Below are 19,794 nucleotides of genomic sequence, written 5' to 3'. Positions count from 1 at the left end.
TTCGGTTTTTAATTTTAGAATTTTCAGTTTCACGATTTTTCAGTTTTTCGTTTCTTTAATTTTTGATTTGCAATTTTTCTAGGATCTGCCAAAAAAAACTGATTTTGGAAATGAACAATATTAGAGTAGTCATTGGAATGAAGAGGGGGTAGTGGGAGGGGCTATTGCTTGCTTGTGAACGACTGCAGGAAAAAGTTAAACTTAACCACGCCCACCCACCCATCCTCTCATCAGCCTCCGTTCTATTAGTTCCCATTTCCACTCTCCAAAAGAAAATATAATTAACCCCGCCCACCCACCCGTCTCTATTTTAGTGATCCATTTTATCCAGTCAGAATGAAAGGAGAATGTTATACGGAACAGCAATAAATTCGTTAGAATGAGAACAGGGAGGGTGGGCGGGGTTAGTACCTATCAGGGTAAGACCGATTTTAGTAAATGACGTATCCTGTAAAAAAATAAAGGGCGGGTGGGCGGCTCTAGTACAAGCTAAGATAGGACTAATTTTGGCAGATGACATACTCTCTAAGGAAATAGAGGGCGGGTGGGCGGGACTAGAACTTGATAAGGTAGAACTGAATCTTGTTTCTAATCTTTAGCCTTGAAATATTCTGAGGTTTTTCGATTTTGTTCATCAGAATTTGAAATCATTTATCAATTCACGTTTCAAGTTCATTAGTTCATTATTAAACTGTAAGAATTGATTCGTCGGGGATTCCTTTACTACAACAAAAGTTATTCTTCATTTATAGCCAATTGTACGCTTTTAATTATTTATTAACAATTTGAAACTCAATTAAACTAATAATAATACGCTTCAAAAAAAAATTAATAATCCTAGAGCCACTCATTATGGCACATCCAATCAAGCCCCCAACAATCCCAACAAAGCCCACCCAAACCAAACAACCCCCGCCCCCCACAAAAACAATCGCGAAATTCCTCCCCCATCGATCCACTCGTACTTGAACTTTCGTCAAAACCCGATTAATAAATCAAAATTCTCTTTCGCAGCCGTCAAGCACCTGACAGCGCCCTTTGTCCAACTTCTTAAACGTTATTACCCGTGAAACCCTTTTATGCTCTTATTTAAATATTATTGAACTGCTGTTACCATTAGCAACCCGTAAGCACGGGCCGCCGCGGCCACACGCTCGCCAGAGCGGGCTAAGACGTCGCGACGCGCGGTCACGATGACTCCGGAAACGACGCCGAGCAGTTCCGGGAGTGACAACTCGAAGCGGCCGCTGAAGAGCGGCGAAGAGCGGCTGATGGTGGCGGTGAGGATTAGGCCGCTGCGGAACGACGAGCCGCAACGAGTGCTGTACGCCCTCAACAAGAAAGTAAGTACTTTGTTGCCCGCGGACGAAGAAACAATGTTGCGACGAAAGCGTGATTTTGCTGGGTTCGGTTTTAATTTTAGTGTTGCGGCTTTCGTGTTTTTGCATCATTTGCATAATTACTGCGGGAGATGGAGTGCGAGATTTTCTGAAGGTTTGTGCGGATTTTTATTGGGTTTGGTTGTTGCAGAACGTGGTTTTGGAGGATAGTGATAAGAGCGACGTGTTGAGGTCGAAGAGGGGGTATGATAAGCAGTATTCGTTCGATGTGGTGTTCGGGGAAGAGTCCACCCAGGAGGAGGTGTACGAGATCACGACGAGCAGTCTGGTGAAGGATGTGCTTAATGGGTGAGTTTGGTTTATTTATGGCGGGTGACGTCGGAAGTCAAGGTCTGGCGAAACACAGACATTGAAATTTTCTTGGCGTGTGTGATTTAGATAAGATTCAAGGTCGGCTGCAGCCGAAGTTTTAGTTGTGTGCGTGATTTGCCTTGAAATTTGTTTCTTGACCCGAGACAATGAAGTGGTCGTGATAAGAATACATATGTACAATGTAACACTAATTACGCCCAAATAAGTTACAGTTTTTTTTGGGACAAACTATATAATCATTTTGGATTTGTAATTGGCGGAATTAGTGGAACCCATTTTAATCATTTTTTTTGAAAAATTTGAAAAATTTTTACTCACTTTTCACGTTTATTTGAATAGATGTGAGGAATTTCGGATTCGTAATAAATCACAAAATTCCAATTTTTTGATATCACAATTTTTTCTTTTTCCTTTTACTTCAATTTTTGGATTTTTTAAGATCTCGCTTTCATAATTTTTCGTTTTTTCAGCTTTATTTTTTATTGTTTAATTTTGCAATTTTTGGGTATTATAATTTTGAATTCTTTGATTTTTCAGTTTTTCAATTTTTGATTTTTCGATTTTTGGTTTCCTCAAATTCTTGTTCATGTTCCCAATTTTTTAATTTTCATTTTCTCGATTTTACATCACAATTTTTAAATTTTTCATTTACTTAATTTTTTTCAATGTTTCTTTGGATTTTATAAATTTTCAAATTTTCAACCTCCTTTCAATTCCTTGATTTTCTAATTTTTAACTTTTTCAATTTTCGGATTTCTTTAATTTTTAATATTACGATTTTAGAAAAACTTCGTTTTTCGATTTTTAACTTTCTGTCTCAATTTTTAATCTTACGATTTTTGAATTTGTCGTTTCTTCAATTTTTACAAGTTTTTGATTTTCAGTTTTAAAATTTTTCAAAGTATAGAATTTATACTTTTACGTTTTTTCATTTTTTGAGTGTTAATTTTACACATAAGATTTTGAAAAATTAAAAATCAAAAAATTAAAAATCGAAAAATCGGATAAATGAAGAAATTTTAAAACCCAATAAACAAAAAATATTTAAAAAATTTACTCTTAGCACTTTTTCTCCTTTTTTTAACAGCCTACGTCCTATTAGTTCATTAAAGAATCGTTTTCACTCTACAAAAGAACAAAAAATTGACCCCACTCACCCACATCTCCTCCATTTCATTTAATTCATTTTTATCTAGTTGGAATAAATGTTATACTGAACAGAAATGAAATCGTTAGATTGAGAACAGAGCGGAAGGGAGGGGTTAGTACTTTCTAAGATAAGATGATTTTGGCAAATCACCTACGCTCTAAGAAAATAGGGGGCGGGTGGGCGGGACTAATATTTGCTAAGATAAGACTTAATTTAGCAAACGACATAGCCTCTAAGAAAATAGAGTTAAGAATAGTCAATGGAATGATGAAGGGTGGGCGGGGCTAATGCTTGATCATAATAGTCCCGCCCACCTTCTTTCTCCATTTCGTTTCTTCAATTTTGGATTTCCATTTTTTTTTAGTATATGTTAAAATAAGACTGATTTTGGTAAATGACTAAACAATATTAAGTGTAGTCATTGGAATGAAGAGGGGGTGGGTGGGAGGGGCTATTGCTTGCTTATAAAAGACTGTAAGAAAACGTCAAACTTAGCCCCGCCCACCGACCCGTTCTCTCATCAGCCTCCGTTCTATTAGTTCCCATTTCTACTCCATAAAGGAACATATAATTATCCCCGCCCACCCACCCCGTCTCTATTTCAGTAATTCATTTTATCTAGTCAGAACGAAAGGTGGAACTTATACTGAACAGATATAAATTCCTAAATTCCTAAGAACTAGAGCAGGGCGGGTGGATGGGGTTAGTACTTTTCAAGGTAAGCCTGATTTTGGTAAATTACATACCCTCTGAAAAAAATAAGGGTGGGAGGGCGAGGCTAGTACTAGCTAAGATAAGATTGATTACGGCAAATGACCTACCCTCTAAGAACATAGAGGGCGGGTGGGTGGGGCTAATATTTGCTAAGATAAACAAATTTTGGCAAGTACATACTCTCTACAAAAATGGAAGACATGAAAAATTGAAAAATGGAGAAACTGAACTGAAAATCTGAAATTGAAAAATCGAAAAATTAAAAAAATTTAAGTCGGAAAACCAAAAAAGTGAAACACTAAAAATTGCAATTCGAAAAAATTTCAAAATTCGAAAAATTGAAAAAAGAAAAATTATAAAATTAGAACATCGAAAAACCGAATGTTGAAAAAATTACGAAAATCAAAGACTGAAACGAAAAAACATTTTCACCATTTTTTTTTTTGAAAAAATTTTGAAAAATTATTATCTCACTTTTCACGTTTATTTGAATAGATGTGACGAATTTCGGATTCACACAATTTTTCAGTATTATAATTTTTAATTCTTTGATTTTTCAGTTTTTCAATGTTTGATTTTTCGATTTTTCGTTTCCTCAGATTATAAGCTCTTGTTCATGTTCCCAATTTTTAATTTTCATTTTCTCGATTTTATATCACAATTTTAAAATTTTTCGTTTACTTAATTTTTTTCAATGCCTCTTTCGATTTTATAATTTTTCAAATTTCCAACCTCCTTTCAATTCCTTGATTTTCCAATTTTTCAATTTTCGGATTTCTTTATTTTTTAATATCCCGATTTTAGAAAAACTTCGTTTTTTCGATTTTTAACTTTCTGTCTCAATTTTTAATCTTACGATTTTTGAATTTGTCGTTTCTTCAATTTTTACAAGTTCTTGATTTTCGGTTTTAAAATTTTTCAAAGTTTATAATTTATACTTTTTGGTTTTTTTAATTTTTGAGTTTTAATTTTACACATAAGATTTTGAAAAATTAAAAATCAAAAAATTAAAAATCGAAAAATCGGATAAATGAAGAAATTTTAAAACCCAATAAACAAAAAATTTTAAAAAAATTTGCCCTTAGCACTTTTTCTCCTTTTTTTAACAGCCTACGTCCTATTAGTTCATTAAAGATTCATTTTCACTCTACAAAAGAACAAAAAATTGACCCCACCCACCCACCTCTACTCCATTTCATTTAATTCATTTTTATCTAGTTGGAATAAATGTTATATTGAACAGAAATTAAATCGTTAGATTGAGAACAGCGCGGAAGGGCGGGGTTAGTACTTTCTAAGATAAGATGATTTTGGCAAATCACCTACGCTCTAAGAAAATAGGGGGCGGTTGGGCGGGGCTAATATTTGCTAAGATAAGACTTAATTTGGCAAACGACATAGCTTCTAAGAAAATAGAGTTAAGAATAGTCAATGAAGGGTGGGCGGGGCTAATGCTTGATCATAATAGCCCCGCCCATTTTCTTTCTCCATTTCGTTTCTTCAATTTTTGATTTGCATTTTTTCTAGTATCTGTTAAAATAAGACTGATTTTGGTAAATGACTAAACAATATTAAGTGTAGTCACTGGAATGAAGAGGGGGTGGGTGGGAGGGGCTATTGCTTGCTTATAAAAGACTGTAAGAAAACGTCAAACTTAGCCCCGCCCACCCACCCGTTCTCTCATCAGCCTCCGTTCTCTTAGTTCCCATTTCTACTCCATAAAGGAACATATAATTATCCCCGCCCACCCACCCCGTCTCTATTTCAGTAATTCATTTTATCTAGTCAGAATGAAAGGTGGAACTTACACTGAACAGATATAAATTCCTAAATTCCTAAGAACGAGAGCAGGGCGGGTGGATGGGGTTAGTACTTTTCAAGGTAAGACTGATTTTGGTAAATTACATACCCTCTGAAAAAAATAAGGGTGGGAGGGCGGGGCTAGTACTAGCTAAGATAAGATTGATTATGGCAAATGACCTACCCTCTAAGAACATAGAGGGCGGGTGGGTGGGGCTAATATTTGCTAAGATAAACAAATTTTGGCAAGTACATACTCTCTACAAAAATGGAAGACATGAAAAATTGAAAAATGGAGAAACTGAACTGAAAATCTGAAATTGAAAAATCGAAAAATTTAAAAAATTTAAGTTGGAAAACCAAAAAAGTGAAACACTAAAAATTGCAATTCGAAAAAATTTCAAAATTCGAAAAATTGAAAAAAGAAAAATTATAAAATTAGAACATCGAAAAACCGAATGTTGAAAAAATTACGAAAATGAAAGACTGAAACGAAAAAACATTTTAACCATTTTTTTTTTTGAAAAAATTTTGAAAAATTATTATCTCACTTTTCACGTTTATTTAAATAGATGTGACGAATTTCGGATTCACACAATTTTTCGGTATTATAATTTTTAATTCTTTGATTTTTCAGTTTTTCAATTTTTGATTTTTCGATTTTTCGTTTCCTCAGATTATAAGTTCTTGTTCATGTTCCCAATTTTTTAATTTTCATTTTCTCGATTTTATATCACAATTTTTAAATTTTTCATTTACTTAATTGTTTGCAATGTTTCTTTCGATTTTATAATTTTTCAAATTTCCAACCTCCTTTCAATTCCTTGATTTTCCAATTTTTCAATTTTCGGATTTCTTTATTTTTTTAATATCCCGATTTTAGAAAAACTTCGTTTTTTCGATTTTTAACTTTCTGTCTCAATTTTTAATCTTACGATTTTTGAATTTGTCGTTTCTTCAATTTTTACAAGTTCTTGATTTTCAGTTTTAAAATTTTTCAAAGTTTAGAATTTATACTTTTTCGTTTTTTTCCATTTTTGGGTTTTAATTTTACACATAAAATTTTGAAAAATTAAAAATCAAAAAATTAAAAATCGAAAAACAGAATTAACGAAAAAATTTTAAAATCCAACAAACAAAAAATATTTCAAAAATTTACTCTTAGCACTTTTAATTAATTTTAGTTTGGGGACTTTTCAGTTTACTCCTATTTATTAGTCAAATTTTGGATTTTACAATTTCTCAATTTTTCAATTTCTCGGTTTTCAGTTTTTCTCTTCAATTTTACGACTTTTAAATATTTCGATTTTTCAGTTTTTGACTTTTATAAACCCTTTATTTGTCGATTTTTCAGGGTTTTTGGTTTTTCAATTTTTGTATTTTTTCAGGTTTCGATTTTTCAACTAATTTTTTTGATTTTTCGATTTCTCAATTTTTCAATTTTTTTTATTTTGGATATTTCAGTTTTGGGATTTTTCAGTTTTTTGATTCGTCAGTTTTTCTTTCATTTTTCAGTTTTTCCATATTTCAGTTTTGGGATTTGTCAATATTTCTGTTCTTCGACTTTTCCATTTGATTTTTAAATTTTAGATTTCTTAATCTTTCGATTTTTCGACTTCCCGGTTTTAGATTTTCTGTTTTTCAATTGTTGTTTTTTCAAATTTTCGATGTTTGACTAAATGTCAAAAATCGAAAATTTAAATAAGTGTCACTTTTTCGATTTTTCAATTAATCGATGTTTTGATTTTCCCATTTCTTGACTTTCGAGGGTTTCGATATTTTTGTTGTTCAATTCTGTAATTTTTCAATTTTTCGATTTTTTAAGGTTTCTATTTTTCGACTTCACTTTTTGGATTTTTCGATTGCTCAATTTTTCGACTTTTTAGGTTCTCAGTTTTTGGATATTTCAGTTGTTGGATATCTCAGTTTTGGGATTTTTCAATATTTCGATTCTTCGACTTTTCGATTTTTGACTCCTGGATTTTTCGACGTGCCGATTATTTTACTTTTTCGATTTTTCAATTTTTCGATTTTGAATTTTTAGATTTTTTAATTTTTAAAATTTTAAATTTTTCGAATTCTCGATATTTCAGTTCTTAGGATCTAATTTCACGGATTTCGGATTCGTAATAAAATTGTGGTTTATCAATACCTACAGTCATAGATTTTAGAATTACTTATACTGGGTGACTCAAAAAAATTGATACCTACGATAGACGTCATCACAAAATTTTGTAATAGAAAACACACTTGGATTTGGACTTATTTAGCAATTTTTTGGTATCACAATATTTGGTTTTCCTTTTTTCTTCAATTTTACGATTTTTTTTTGATGTCACTGTTTTTCGTTTTTACAACTATAATTTAAAAAAAATTGCAATTTCTCGACTACCAAATTTTTCAATTTTTTGTTTATTCAATTTTTCAATTTTAATTTTCTCGATTTTATATCACAATTTTTCATTTCCTTTATTTCTTCAATGTTTCTTTCTATTTTATAATTGTTCGTTTATTCAATTTTTTCAAATTTTCAATCCTTAATTTTTCGATTCCGCGATTTTTCAATTTTTACATTTTTCAGTTTTGGAATTTTTGGGTTCGTCAATTATTACTAAAATAAAAGACTGAAACTAAAAAACATTTTAACCAATTTTTTTTGGAAAAATTTTGAAAAATTGTAATCTCACTTTTCACGTCTATTTGAATAGATGTGACGGCTTTCGAATTCGTAATAAAATTGTGGTTTATCAATACAATCATAAATTTTAGAATTACTTATACAGGGTGACTCAAAAAAATTGATATACGATAGAAGTCATCACAAATTTTTATAATAGAAAAACCCACTTGAATTTGTATTTATTTACCAATTTTTTGGCATCACAGTTTCTCGTTTTGCCTTTTTTTCGATTTTACGATTTTTTTGATATCACAGTTTTTCGTTTTTTTCTTTTGTTTCGTTTTTCAATATCCCCGTTTTTCAATATTGCGATTTCAAAATTTTTCGTTTTTTCAACTTTAATTTTTTTAATTTTTCAATTTCTCGACTACCAAAGTTTTTAATTTTTTGTTTATTCAAATTGTCAAGTTCTTGATTTTTATTATTCATTTTCCCGATTTTTTAATTTTCATTTTCTCGATTTCATAACACAATTTTTTATTTTTTCACTTCCTTTATTTCTTCAATGTTTCTTTCTATTTTATAATTGTTCGTTTAATCAAATTTTTCAGATTTTCATCCTTAATTTTTCGATTCCTCGATTTTCCAATTTTTACATTTTTCAATTTTTGAATTTTTGGGTGTTATTCGATTTTCCGATTTCGTTCATTTTCAACATTAGGATTTTACATTTTTCACTTTTCCAAGTTTTAGGTTTCTCTCTCCATTTTCATACCCTCTATACCATAGCCTCTAAAAAAAATAAAAGGGTGGGTGGGCGGGGTTAGTACTAGCTAAGATACGATTGATTGTAGCAAATAGAGTGAGGGTGTGGGGGGCTAATATTTGATAATATTGTTTATCTTAGCAAATATTAGCCCCGCCCACCTCCCTCTATTTTCTTAATTTTGGCAATTGACATACTCTCTAAGAAACTAGAGGAGGCGGTGCTAGAATTTGGTAAGATAAAACCGAATTATTAAGATGGTCACTGGAATGAGGAAGGGGTGGGTGGGCGGGCTACTGCTTGATCATAATACTAGAAAAACACCAAACTTAGCCCCGCCCACCTCCTTTTCCCATTTCGTTTCTTGAGCATTGGAGTTATCGAAGAAATGAAAACGGATATGACTTCTGCGGCCCAAAATCTACAAGAAAATGCATTAAGTGAAATTTCGAAAATTTTGTTGAAAATTGGTGGAAAATTGAAAACTTTTGATTCGCAATTTTCTAGTATCTGCTTAAATAAGACTGATTTTGCTAAACGACTGAACATTGGAATAAATTGCAATTCGAAAAAATTTCAAAATTCAAAAAATTGAAAAATTTTAAGTTGAAAAAAAGAAAAATTATGAAATTAGAACATCGAAAAACCGAAATATTAAAAAATTAAGGAAATAGAGGACCGAAACGAAAAATTGCAAATCCAAAAATTGAAAAATCGAAAAATTGAAAAATTAACAATTGGAATCTCCTGAAATTGCAAATAAAAAATTGCCAACTTTCAAAATTAAAACATCAAGTTAGAAAATCGAAAAAGTGAAAGTTTAAGTATGAAAACTCGAAGGAACGAAAAATTGAAAAAATTAAAAAACATCAAAAATCGATCGAATAAACGAAAAAGTTCTAAAATCGTAAAATTGAAAAAGTGAAAAATTAAATAATATATCAGATATGAAATAGTATTTAAAATGAAAACTATAAAAATTACAAATCAAAAATGGAAGAAGCAAAAAACTGAGAAATGGAGAAACTGGAAAATCTAAATTTGAAAAATCGAAAAATTAAAAAATCTATAGGTTGGAAAACCGAAAAGTGTAAACCTAAAAATTGCATTCCGGATAAATTTAAAAATTAAAAAAAATCAAAAATTTGACATTCGAAAAAAGAAACATATGAAATTAGGACATTGAAAAACCGGAAAAAAATAAATAAATGAAACACTAAACGAAAAATTGCAACTCGAATAACTGAAGAAATGAAAAACTAAAAATTATAAAAATTAAGAAAATCAAAACCGAAACGAAAAATTGCAAATCGAAAAATTGGAAAAATGAAAAATTCAAAAATTCGAAAGTGGGAAAATTAAGAAACTGAAAAATTTAAACTTGAAAATTTTTATAATTTCGAAATAACCTTGGATCAATTTTTTTTTTTTAATTTTGAGAATTGTAACCTCACTTTGTTCACATTTACTCGAAGAGATAGCGAAAACAACTTCAGTTTCTTTTATTGGACTACGTTTACGATTTTCTAAACGCAATAACACGAAATTCACTGTTACGTAATCAAACTTTCCATTAAATAAAGCTTCAAATTTCCTTTTCGACAACATAAATGAAACTGTTGCGTGAAAATAATTTTCCAAGCATGCTACGGTCGTTAAAATAGCTTCAACCAATCTTGAAAAACAGCCAATACACTTAAATTAAAAATAATTATTGTTGTAGAAAAATACAAGCCATGTTCATAACAACCTACGTCAACTATAGATCAAAACACAATTTCGGAATTAATCATATATCATTAACGTGAATTATGAGAGAAAAGGAAAATGAAGACCTATTTCAGTCATAAACGTGGTATTTCAGAACACAACTAAATTTCGATAAAGTATCGAACAACAAACAAGTGTTTTTAAACAGTTTACGTACGTTTCGTTCAAAACAGAATTAATACATCTGCTATTTCGGGCTCATTCAGCGACTTAACGTTATCTTAAATATCAAACCAAACATACCGATTCCAAAATACGTTTATTACTTGTAGAATAAATTATTCACGTTAAGTGACTCGCTCATATGCTAATAGATTCAACGAATCAATATTTATGCTGCAATTATATACAAAAAAACTAACAAAGCACACAATCATCGTTACAGTATGATACATATTGGGAAATAACGTCTAAAGCGAAATCAATCAATTATAAATAATAATATTGATAAACCTGGTAAGTAAACTTTTGTTTTTGACTAGAATCGAGTCGATATAGACCTGCAAACGACGACAAATCTGTCGTGTGTACACCGGTAATAAAATAATTACTTAAAGTGGAAAGCGCTATTTTCCTGTCACGTCCCATCAATATTTCACTCTAATACCAATTTATGCGCTTAATTTGAAAACGACCCATAATTCATTTTTATTTCTTTACGTAAAATGAATTTTAATTCTAAAAAACTTTAATGTTATTCACCCTCTCATGATTTACTTTGTCGCAATGGCGCTTTTACCACTAATTACCAGACTGGTACAATACGAAAATATGGGTTAATCATGAGATGACTCGCCTTGAACGTAGCTCTTGCGTGTTCAACATTATGACGATTTCTAGTGAGAAAATTTAAAATTCAGGCGACGTCCTTGCACATTTTAATCAATTCGCGTATGAATTTTTTATTCATGGGTTATTACGGAAAATAAGCGAAGTTTAAAGATTGATTAAAAGTAATGGGATCGCGGCACGGTTATTTGTGACAAGTAATGTTTATTTGAAGTCACCAGATCAGACTTTGAATTATTGAGTAAGTTCAGGCGGATGTAATATTTATATCGCTGTAGTACAACAAGTTGCTCGGTTTTGGCCTTGGTTCTGTGACGTCAGAGGAGTGCAGTTTGTGATTAAAGACGTAATTCGATAGTGCGCGTTTTAAATAAATAAAATGATAAATTATGTTTGTACGGAGGTAATTGTATAAAATTCGATGTTCGACCGAACCACTGAACTAAATAATTGCCCCTAAATTACTATCGATTCGTCACATCTAGTACAGTGTTTTTAATAAAATATATGACACTGTTACTGCTAATGGAACCGGTTCATACTTAAAAATATCACACGTTAATCATTTAGTGCGTTAGGGGAAATGGGATTTTGATGCGGCGGAATTAGGTGGATGCGCCGGGTCGCATTAATGTAAATGCGGCCGCAGCGGTTGATTTATTGGAAGTAGTTTAGTAGAAAACATTTTAAAAGTTTTACGTAAAAAAATAATCGGTTTTGGATTTATTGAATTAATTTTTTGTTCCTTTGGTCGATTTCTTTCTGTGTTTCCAGGTCCTTCATATTTCTTTCTCTAAGTGTCTTTTTTCCCCAAATCTGTTTCTCTTTCCCAGGATTTCTCAGGTTTCTCTTTACCCAGATTACTTCTTCCCTCACTCTTTTTCCCCAGGTTCCTCTCTCCCTTTCCATCTATTTCTCTCTTTCCTCAGATCTCTCTGTTAATTGCTTAAGATCTCTCTCTCTCTCTTTCCCATTCCCAGGTCTTTCTTTCTTCAGGTTGCTTCTTCCAAAAGTATCACGCTCTCTTTCGTCAGATTCCTCTCTTTTCTCTAAGTCTCTCTATTTCCCCAAATTTCTCTTCTCTCTCCTTTTCCAACTCTCTCCCACTCTTTCCTTCGCTTTATGTCTCTCTCTCTTTTCCCCCTATTTTTTCTTACCTAAGATCCTCCTCTCTCTTTTTCCAGGTGTCTCTACTATTTCTCTCAGTTCCTTCTTCTTTCATTTCCTAAATAACTATGTTTCCCAGGCCTGTCTCTCTCTTTCCCAAAGCTCTTTCTCTTCCCCAAATCTCCCACGTCCCACTTTCCCCAAATCGCCCCTTCCCAGATCTTCCTCTCTGTTTCCTTGCCTATGTCTCTTACTTTTTCTTTAAGCAGATCGCTTTTTTATTTTCCCAGGTCTCTCTGTCTTTCTCAAGGTCACTCTTTCCCCAGGTCTCTTTTCCTTTTCTTTCAACAGATCTCTCTGTTTATTTCTTAAGGTCTCTCTCTCACAAGTATCGTGCTCTCTTTCCCCAGGTTTCTCACTTTTCTCTAAGTCTCTCTATTTCCCCAGATCTCTCTTCTATCTCCTTTCCAGGTCGCTTTCTTCCAAGTCTCTCTCTCTCTTTCTTTCAACAGTTGTCTCTCCTCTTTCTTACCAAAGATTCCCCTCTCTATTTTTCCAAGTTTCTCTTCTCTTTCACCAGATCTCTCTTTCTTCAGGTCCCGCTCTATATTTCCCCGGTCTTTCTCTCAAAAGATTGCTCTCTTTTTTTTCCCCAGGCCTCTCTCTTTTTCGCCAAATCTTCCTCCTCTCTCTTTTTTGTTATCTAAGATCCCCCCTCTCTCTCTCTTTCCAACTCTTTTTTTCCCCAGATCTCTTTCATTAAATCCCTCACTCTACCCTTCCCAGGTCTCTCTGTCTTCCTCTTTCCATTTTCAGGTATTTTATTTTCAGATCATCCTCTCTCTTTCCCCAAATCTGCTTCTTTCTTTTTCCCGGTGTCTCTCTCTATTTCCTCGGGTCCTTCTTCTTTCATTCCCTAAATCTCTGTTTCCCAAGCCTCTCTCTCTTTTCTACAACTCTTTCATTTTCCCAAATCTCCCACGTCCCTCTTTCTCCAAATGGCTCCTCCCCAGATCTTCCTCTCTCTTTTTTCCCCAAGTCTCTTACTTTTTCCTTGACCAAATCGTTCCTTTTATTTCCCCAGGATCTGTGTCTTTCTCAATGTCACTCTTTCCACACGTCTCTCGCTCACTTTCCTCAGGTCTCTGTTTCCCCGGTTCGCTCTCTCTCCCGTAAATCTTTCTTCTTTTCTCTAGATCTCTTTCTCTTCCTCAGATCTTTCACGTCCCTCTTTCCCCAAATCGTTCTTTGCAGGACTTTTCTTTCTTTTTTTCCCCAGGTCTCTCTCTTTCCCCGAGGTCTTTCCCCATTTCCTCAGATCTCTCTTTTTCCGCAAGTTGTCTTTTCTCAGGTTTTCCTATATCTTGCTTTCCCTAATTTTCTCTCTCTTTCCCTCTCCCTCCCTTTTGCTTACCCAAAGCATCTCTCCGTCTTCCCAACTCGTTCTTCTATCTTTCCCCAGATCGCTCTCTTTCCCAGGTAGAGTAAGAGAACTGGGAAAGAACTCTCTATATTTTTTCAAGTTGCTCTTTCTACAGATCTCTCGCTCTCTTTTCCTAGGTCCCTTTCTTTCCCCACATCTTTCTCTTTCTCCTAAGTCTTTCCTTATGTCTTCCCCTATTTCTTCAAATCTGTCATCTTTCTCTTCCCTTAGGCTGTTCATTCTCAAGTTTTCCTCTCTCTTCCTTTCCCCAGGACTCTCTCTCCATTTTCAAATTCTTTTTTCCCCAAGTCTCTCTCTTTGCCAGGCCTCTCTCACTTTCTCTTTCCAGATCTTCCAGGTCCTTCTTTCCCCAAATCGCTCGTCCCCAGATCTTCCTCCCTCTTTTTTCTCCAAGTTTCTTACTTTTTCCTTGACAAAATCGTTCCTTTTATTTCCCCAGGATCTGTGTCTTTCTCAATGTCACTCTTTCCACGCGTCTCTCGATCTTTTCCCTCAGGTCTCTGTTTCCCCGGTTCGCTCTCTCTCTCCCGTAAATCTTTCTTCTTTTCTCTAGATCTCTTCCTCTTCCTCAGATCTTTCACGTCCCTCTTTCCCCAAATCGCTCTTTGCAGGACTTTTCTTTCTTTTTTTTCCCCGAGGTCTTTCCCCATTTTCTCAGATCTCTTTTTTTCCGCAAGTTGTCCTTTCTCAGGTTTTCCTATTTTTTACTTTCCCTAATTTTCTCTCTCTTTCCCTCGCTCTCCAGGTCTCTCTCCCTCCCTTTTGTTTTCCCAAAGCATCTCTTTCCGTTTTCCCATGTCGTTCTTCTATCTTTCCCCAGATCGCTCCCTTTCCCAGGTAGAGTAAAAGAACTGAGAAAGAACTGTCTATATTTTTCCAGGTTGCTCTTTTCACAGATATCTCGCTCTCTTTTCCCAGGTCTCTTTCTTTCCCCACATCTTTCTCTTTCTCCTAAGTCTTTCCCTATGTCTTCCCCTATTTCTTCAAATCTGTCATCTTTCTCTTCCCTTAGGCTGTTCATTCTCAAGTCTTCCTCTCTCTTCCTTTCCCCAGGTCTCTCTCTCCATTTTTTCAAATTCTTTTTCCCCAAGTCTCTCTCTTTGCCAGGCCTCTCTCACTTTCTCTTTCCAGATCTTCCAAATCCTTCTTTCCCCAAATCGCTCGTCCCCAGATCTTCTTCCCTCTTTTTTCTCCAAGTCTCTTACTTTTTCCTTGACCAAATCGTTCCTTTTATTTCCCCAGAATCTGTGTCTTTCTCAATGTCACTTTTTCCACGCGTCTCTCGCTCTCTTTTCTCAGGTCTCTGTTTCCCCGGTTCGCTCTCTCTCCCGTAAATCTTTCTTCTTTTCTCTAGATCTCTTTCTCTTCCACAGATCTTTCACGTCCCTCTTTCCCCAAATCGCTCTTTGCAGGACTTTTCTTTCTTTTTTTCCCCAGGTCTCTCTCTTTCTCCGAGGTCTTTCCCCATTTCCTCAGATCTCTCTCTTTTTCCGCAAGTTGTCCTTTCTCAGGTTTTCCTATTACTTACTTTCCCTAATTTTCTCTCTCTTTCCGTATCTCTCTTTCCCTTTCTCTCCAGGTTTCTCTCCCTCCCTTTTGCTTTCCCAAAGCATCTCTCCCCGTTTTCCCAACTCGTTTTTCAATCTTTCCCCAGATCTGTCCCTTTCCCAGGTAGAGTAAGAGAACTGGGAAAGAACTCTCTATATTTTTCCAGGTTGCTCTTTCTACAGATCTATCGCTCTCTTTTCCCAGGTCTCTTTCTTTCCCCACATCTTTCTCTTTCTCCTAAGTCTTTCCCTATGTCTTCCCCTATTTCTTCAAATCTGTCATCTTTCTCTTCCTTTAGGCTCTTCATTTTCAAGTTTTCCTCTCTCTTTCTTTCCCCAGGTCTCTCTCTCCATTTTTCAAGTTCTTTTTTCCCCAAGTTTCTCTCTTTGCCAGGCCTCTCTCACTTTCTCTTTCCAGATCTTCCAGGTCCTTCTTTCCCCAAATCGCTCGTCCTCAGATCTTCCTCTCTCTTTTTTTCTCCAAGTCTCTTACTTTTTCCTTGACCAAATCGTTCCTTTTATTTCCCCAGGATCTGTGTCTTTCTCAATACCACTCTTTCCACACGTCTCTCGCTCTCTTTCCTTAGGTCTCTGTTTCCCCGGTTCGCTCTATCTCCCGTAAATCTTTCTTCTTTTCTCTAGATCTCTTCCTCTTCCTCAGATCTTTGACGTCCCTCTTTTCCCAAATCGCTCTTTGCAGGACTTTTCTTTCTTTTTTCCCCAGGTCTCTCTCTTTCCCCGAGGTATTTCCCCATTTCCTCAGATCTCTCTCTTTTTCCTCAAGTTGTCCTTTCTCAGGATTTCCTATTTCTTACTTTCCCTAATTTTCTCTCTCTTTCCGTATCTCCCTTTCCCTCTTTCTCCAGATCTCTCTCCCTCCCTTTTGCTTTCCCAAAGCACCTCTTTCCGTTTTCCCAACTCGTTCTTCTATCTTTCCCCAGATCTCTGCCTTTCTCAGGTAGACTAAGAAAACTGGGAAAGAACTCTCTATTTTTTCCAGGTTGCTCTTTCCACAGATCTCTCGCTCTCTTGTCCCAGGTCTGTTTTTTCCCCAAAATGCTTCTCTTTCTCCTAAGTCTCCCCCTATTTCTTCAGATGTCATCCGTCTCTTTTTGTAGGTTGTTCTCAGGTTTTCTTCTCTTTCTTTCCCTCCCTCTTTTTCCAGGTGTCCCTCTCAATTTTTTCAGGTTCTTCTTTTTTTCCCCAAGTTTCTCTCTTTTCCAGGCCTTTCTCTCTTCTTCTTGGCGAGATCTCTCAGGTTCCTTTTTCCCAAAATCGTTTCTTCCCAGATCTTCCTCCCTCTTATTTGCCCAATTTAGTGTCTCCTTGAATAAATCGCTCCTTTTATTTCCCCAGGTCTCTCTGTCTTTCTCAAGGTCCCTCTTCCCAAGTCTGTTTCTCCATTTCCCTCTCTTTTCCAAGTCTCTCTCTTTTTCCCAGATCTTCCTCTTCCTCAGATCTTTCACATTCCTTTTTCCCCAAATCGCTCTTTCCAGGACTTTTCTTTCCCCAGGTCTCATTCTGTGTGTCTCTTTCCCCTAGGTCTCTCCCCATTTCCTCAGGTCCCTCTCTTTTTTCCGCAAGTCGTTCTATCTCAGATGTTCCCATTTTTTTATTTTCCACAATTTTCTTTCTATTTTCATATTCCTCTTTCTCTCCAGGTGTCTTTTTTCCTTTTCCCGGCTCGGTCCTCTATCGTTCCCCAGATCTCTCTCTCTTTCGGGCAGAGGAAGAGAATTGGGAAAGAGTTCTCTCTCTCATTCCCAAGTCTCTCTATCTTTTTCCGGGTTGCTCTTTCCACAGATCTCTCGCTCTCTTTTCCCAGGTCTCTTTCTCCTAAGTCTTCCTGTATTTCTTCAGTTCTTTCATATTTCTTTTTCCATGGGTCGTTCATTCTCAGGTTTTCTTCTCTCTTTCATTTTCCAGGTTCTTCTTCATTTTCCCCCAAGTCTTTCGCTTTCTCAGGTCTCTCTCTCTCTCTCTCTCTCTCTCTTTCAACAGATCTCTTCTTTTATTTCCTCAGGTTTGGCTGTTTTTCTCAAGGTCGCTCTTTCCACAAGTCTCTCGCTCTCTTTCTCTTCTTTTTCTAGTGTCCTTTCTTTCCCCTAATTTCTCTCTTTTCCAGGTATCCCTTTCTCTTTCCCTAGATCTTTCTCTTCTCTCTTTCAACATATCTTTCTGTTTCTTTTCTCAGATCTCTCTCTTTTTCCATCTCTTTCTTCTTTGCCCAGGTCTCTCTCGTTTTTCCTTCAAGAAATCTCTCTCTTTATGTCTCCAGGTCGCTATTTCTAGAAATTTCTCGCTCTCTTTTCCCTAAATTTCTCTCTATTTCCCCAGATCTCGATTCTCTTTCTTTCTCCATGTCTTTCTCTCTTTCTAACAAAACAAATTAAAAAACGTCCATTGTTTGATGTATTTATTACAAAATTTACAGACACTGTAAAAATCCATTTTTGTTAAAGTTAAAAATATTATAATTGTTACACTTATTAGAAGTAAAATAGAATTTCTAATGGATTGAAATGTGTTGGATGCGCCGGGAAAAACTATTTTATCAATACATTTCTTATATTATCCATAATTTGTAAATAATTTAATACAATTTTCGTTATTTTTATAAAAACAAAATCTGAAAGAGTAATATTACAGTTATATCCGTTGTAAGTGCGATAAAAATGTTATTACCTATGAGCACGGAATTCGCTTACAACGACATGTGTAATTACGGAAAAATAATGCCTTAGGGAAGAAAATTTAATCTACGACATCAGAATTTGTTTAAAATCGTTTGATTAAGTGAAACAGATATTTAATTGTTGTGGGTGCGGCAACGTAAATAATTATTTCCATTATTGCCTAATTCACGTGAGTGGAATAAAATAAATTAATCCCACGGGGTTGTGACTATCTTTTTTCGACATGGTGAAAAATAACACTATTTGACTCAGCCGGATCGAAACCATTTAAAACTTTAACATAAAATTATCAGGATTCCCAAGGATAACAAAAATTGTATTTATTGTGAAATAAACTTTGTGTCACAGTTTTGGTGGAGGCGCCGGGCAAAACGCCGAAAATTTCGTAACAATAAAATAATTTTTTACTAGTATTCACCCTTTTTTCTCTTTACTTATGTGAAAATAATACTATTACAGCAATTAAGTATGGGGTTACTTCAACCAGAAAAAATAGGCGTAGTATCCACAAACATAAATATTAAATAAATAACGAGTGTTATTTCATATCAAACAGTGCTTTCGTGCTTTGACCATGTATCCGTCTGGAAATACCACAACTTAACCTTATTCTGATGGGTGAATAAACGAATGAACTTTGAATTATTAATGGCCACAAGTGCGTATTCGCATTGACTTCAAAGCGACGACAAAAAATCAAGTTTAACCCTTCATTTCAACAAAATGTTTTTTTTGGAAAATCGAACCTGAATTTTTAGATTTTTGGCTATTGATTTAGCCTCACATGACCCTCCATCTGCTCCTAACGTTTTCTGAGTCCATACAAACTAATGAAATATCAATAATAATAATAATCGACAAAATGGCCGTCGTCACGTCACACTTTATTTTTATTGTATCAAATGCATAAACGCTTTTTTCCGTATTTGTTCCAGCTACAACGCCACAGTTTTCGCCTATGGCGCCACCGGTGCCGGCAAGACCCATACCATGGTCGGTGACTCATCCCAACCCGGAATCATGGTGCGTGCCTTAAACGATATCTTCGAAACCGTGAAAGGAAAACAAGATCAATATTCAGTGAGTACAGAATTCGCCAACTCTCAGTCATAATTGCTACCGAAAAAAAGCTCGTCACGGGATCGATCCCCCACATTATAAACCCAGCTGACGCACACTTTCCAGCTAAAAATAAAACCTAATTCGCACGAGATGACTTTTCTCGGACGAAATTAGAAAAGCGTGATTTATTCAATGCCTGCTCCACCATAAATACAAATTTAGTACCGAAGTCGTAGGCGGCAAATGTCTCCATGAATACCGTATGAAGACAAAGCCGGGTTAACAAAACCGCTTTATTGACACCAGGGGGTACATTATTAAGGCGCTTTTTTCGTTGCTGGGTATCGATTGTTAAATTTTCCTTACTGGAATAATTGATATGGGTGTAATGGAATACGTTGATAATGTTGGTTGCGTGATGCACTTTGAATAGAGCGGCGGTATTTACGGACAGTGGTGCCAACAGAAATTCGAGAAATTAATGCGTCATCAATCATAGATGAAACGTGAATTGTGGGTCCTTGGGGGTTGGAGGTCGATTAATGAAGTTGGCGGAACTGGAGATGGTTGGGTTGGGGGTAGTACGGAGGGGATGGCGTGACCATTGACCATCTTTG

At 35.0% G+C, this 19,794-nt stretch overlaps 1 protein-coding gene across 4 annotated transcripts in view; it reads left to right on the top strand.

Annotated features, from left to right (window-relative positions):
• The first annotated feature begins 1,180 nt into the window (after positions 1 to 1,180).
• The window catches only part of LOC135132635 (kinesin-like protein KIF19), a 26,499-nt gene continuing 7,885 nt past the window's right edge, over positions 1,181 to 19,794 (top strand). For 2 of the 4 annotated variants that reach the window (XM_064060780.1, XM_064060779.1), the window contains exons 1-3: positions 1,181 to 1,343; positions 1,531 to 1,688; positions 19,051 to 19,195. In XM_064060780.1, the coding sequence (XP_063916850.1) occupies positions 1,194 to 1,343; positions 1,531 to 1,688; positions 19,051 to 19,195 (453 nt within the window). In that variant the 5' untranslated portion in view covers positions 1,181 to 1,193. Of the gene's footprint in view, positions 1,344 to 1,372; positions 1,477 to 1,530; positions 1,689 to 10,895; positions 10,989 to 19,050; positions 19,196 to 19,794 lie in introns of those variants that run through there. The other 2 variants (XM_064060782.1, XM_064060781.1) reach the window with 2 other exon arrangements.

The sequence above is a fragment of the Zophobas morio genome, unplaced genomic scaffold (genome assembly GCF_036711695.1).
Source record: "Zophobas morio isolate AGI-343-1 ecotype UQ-CSIRO unplaced genomic scaffold, CSIRO_AGI_Zmor_V1 ptg000021l, whole genome shotgun sequence".
Lineage (NCBI taxonomy): Eukaryota > Metazoa > Arthropoda > Insecta > Coleoptera > Tenebrionidae > Zophobas > Zophobas morio.
The sequence above is the reverse complement of the archived record's forward strand: the minus strand, read 5'-3'. Positions and strand labels throughout refer to the sequence as shown.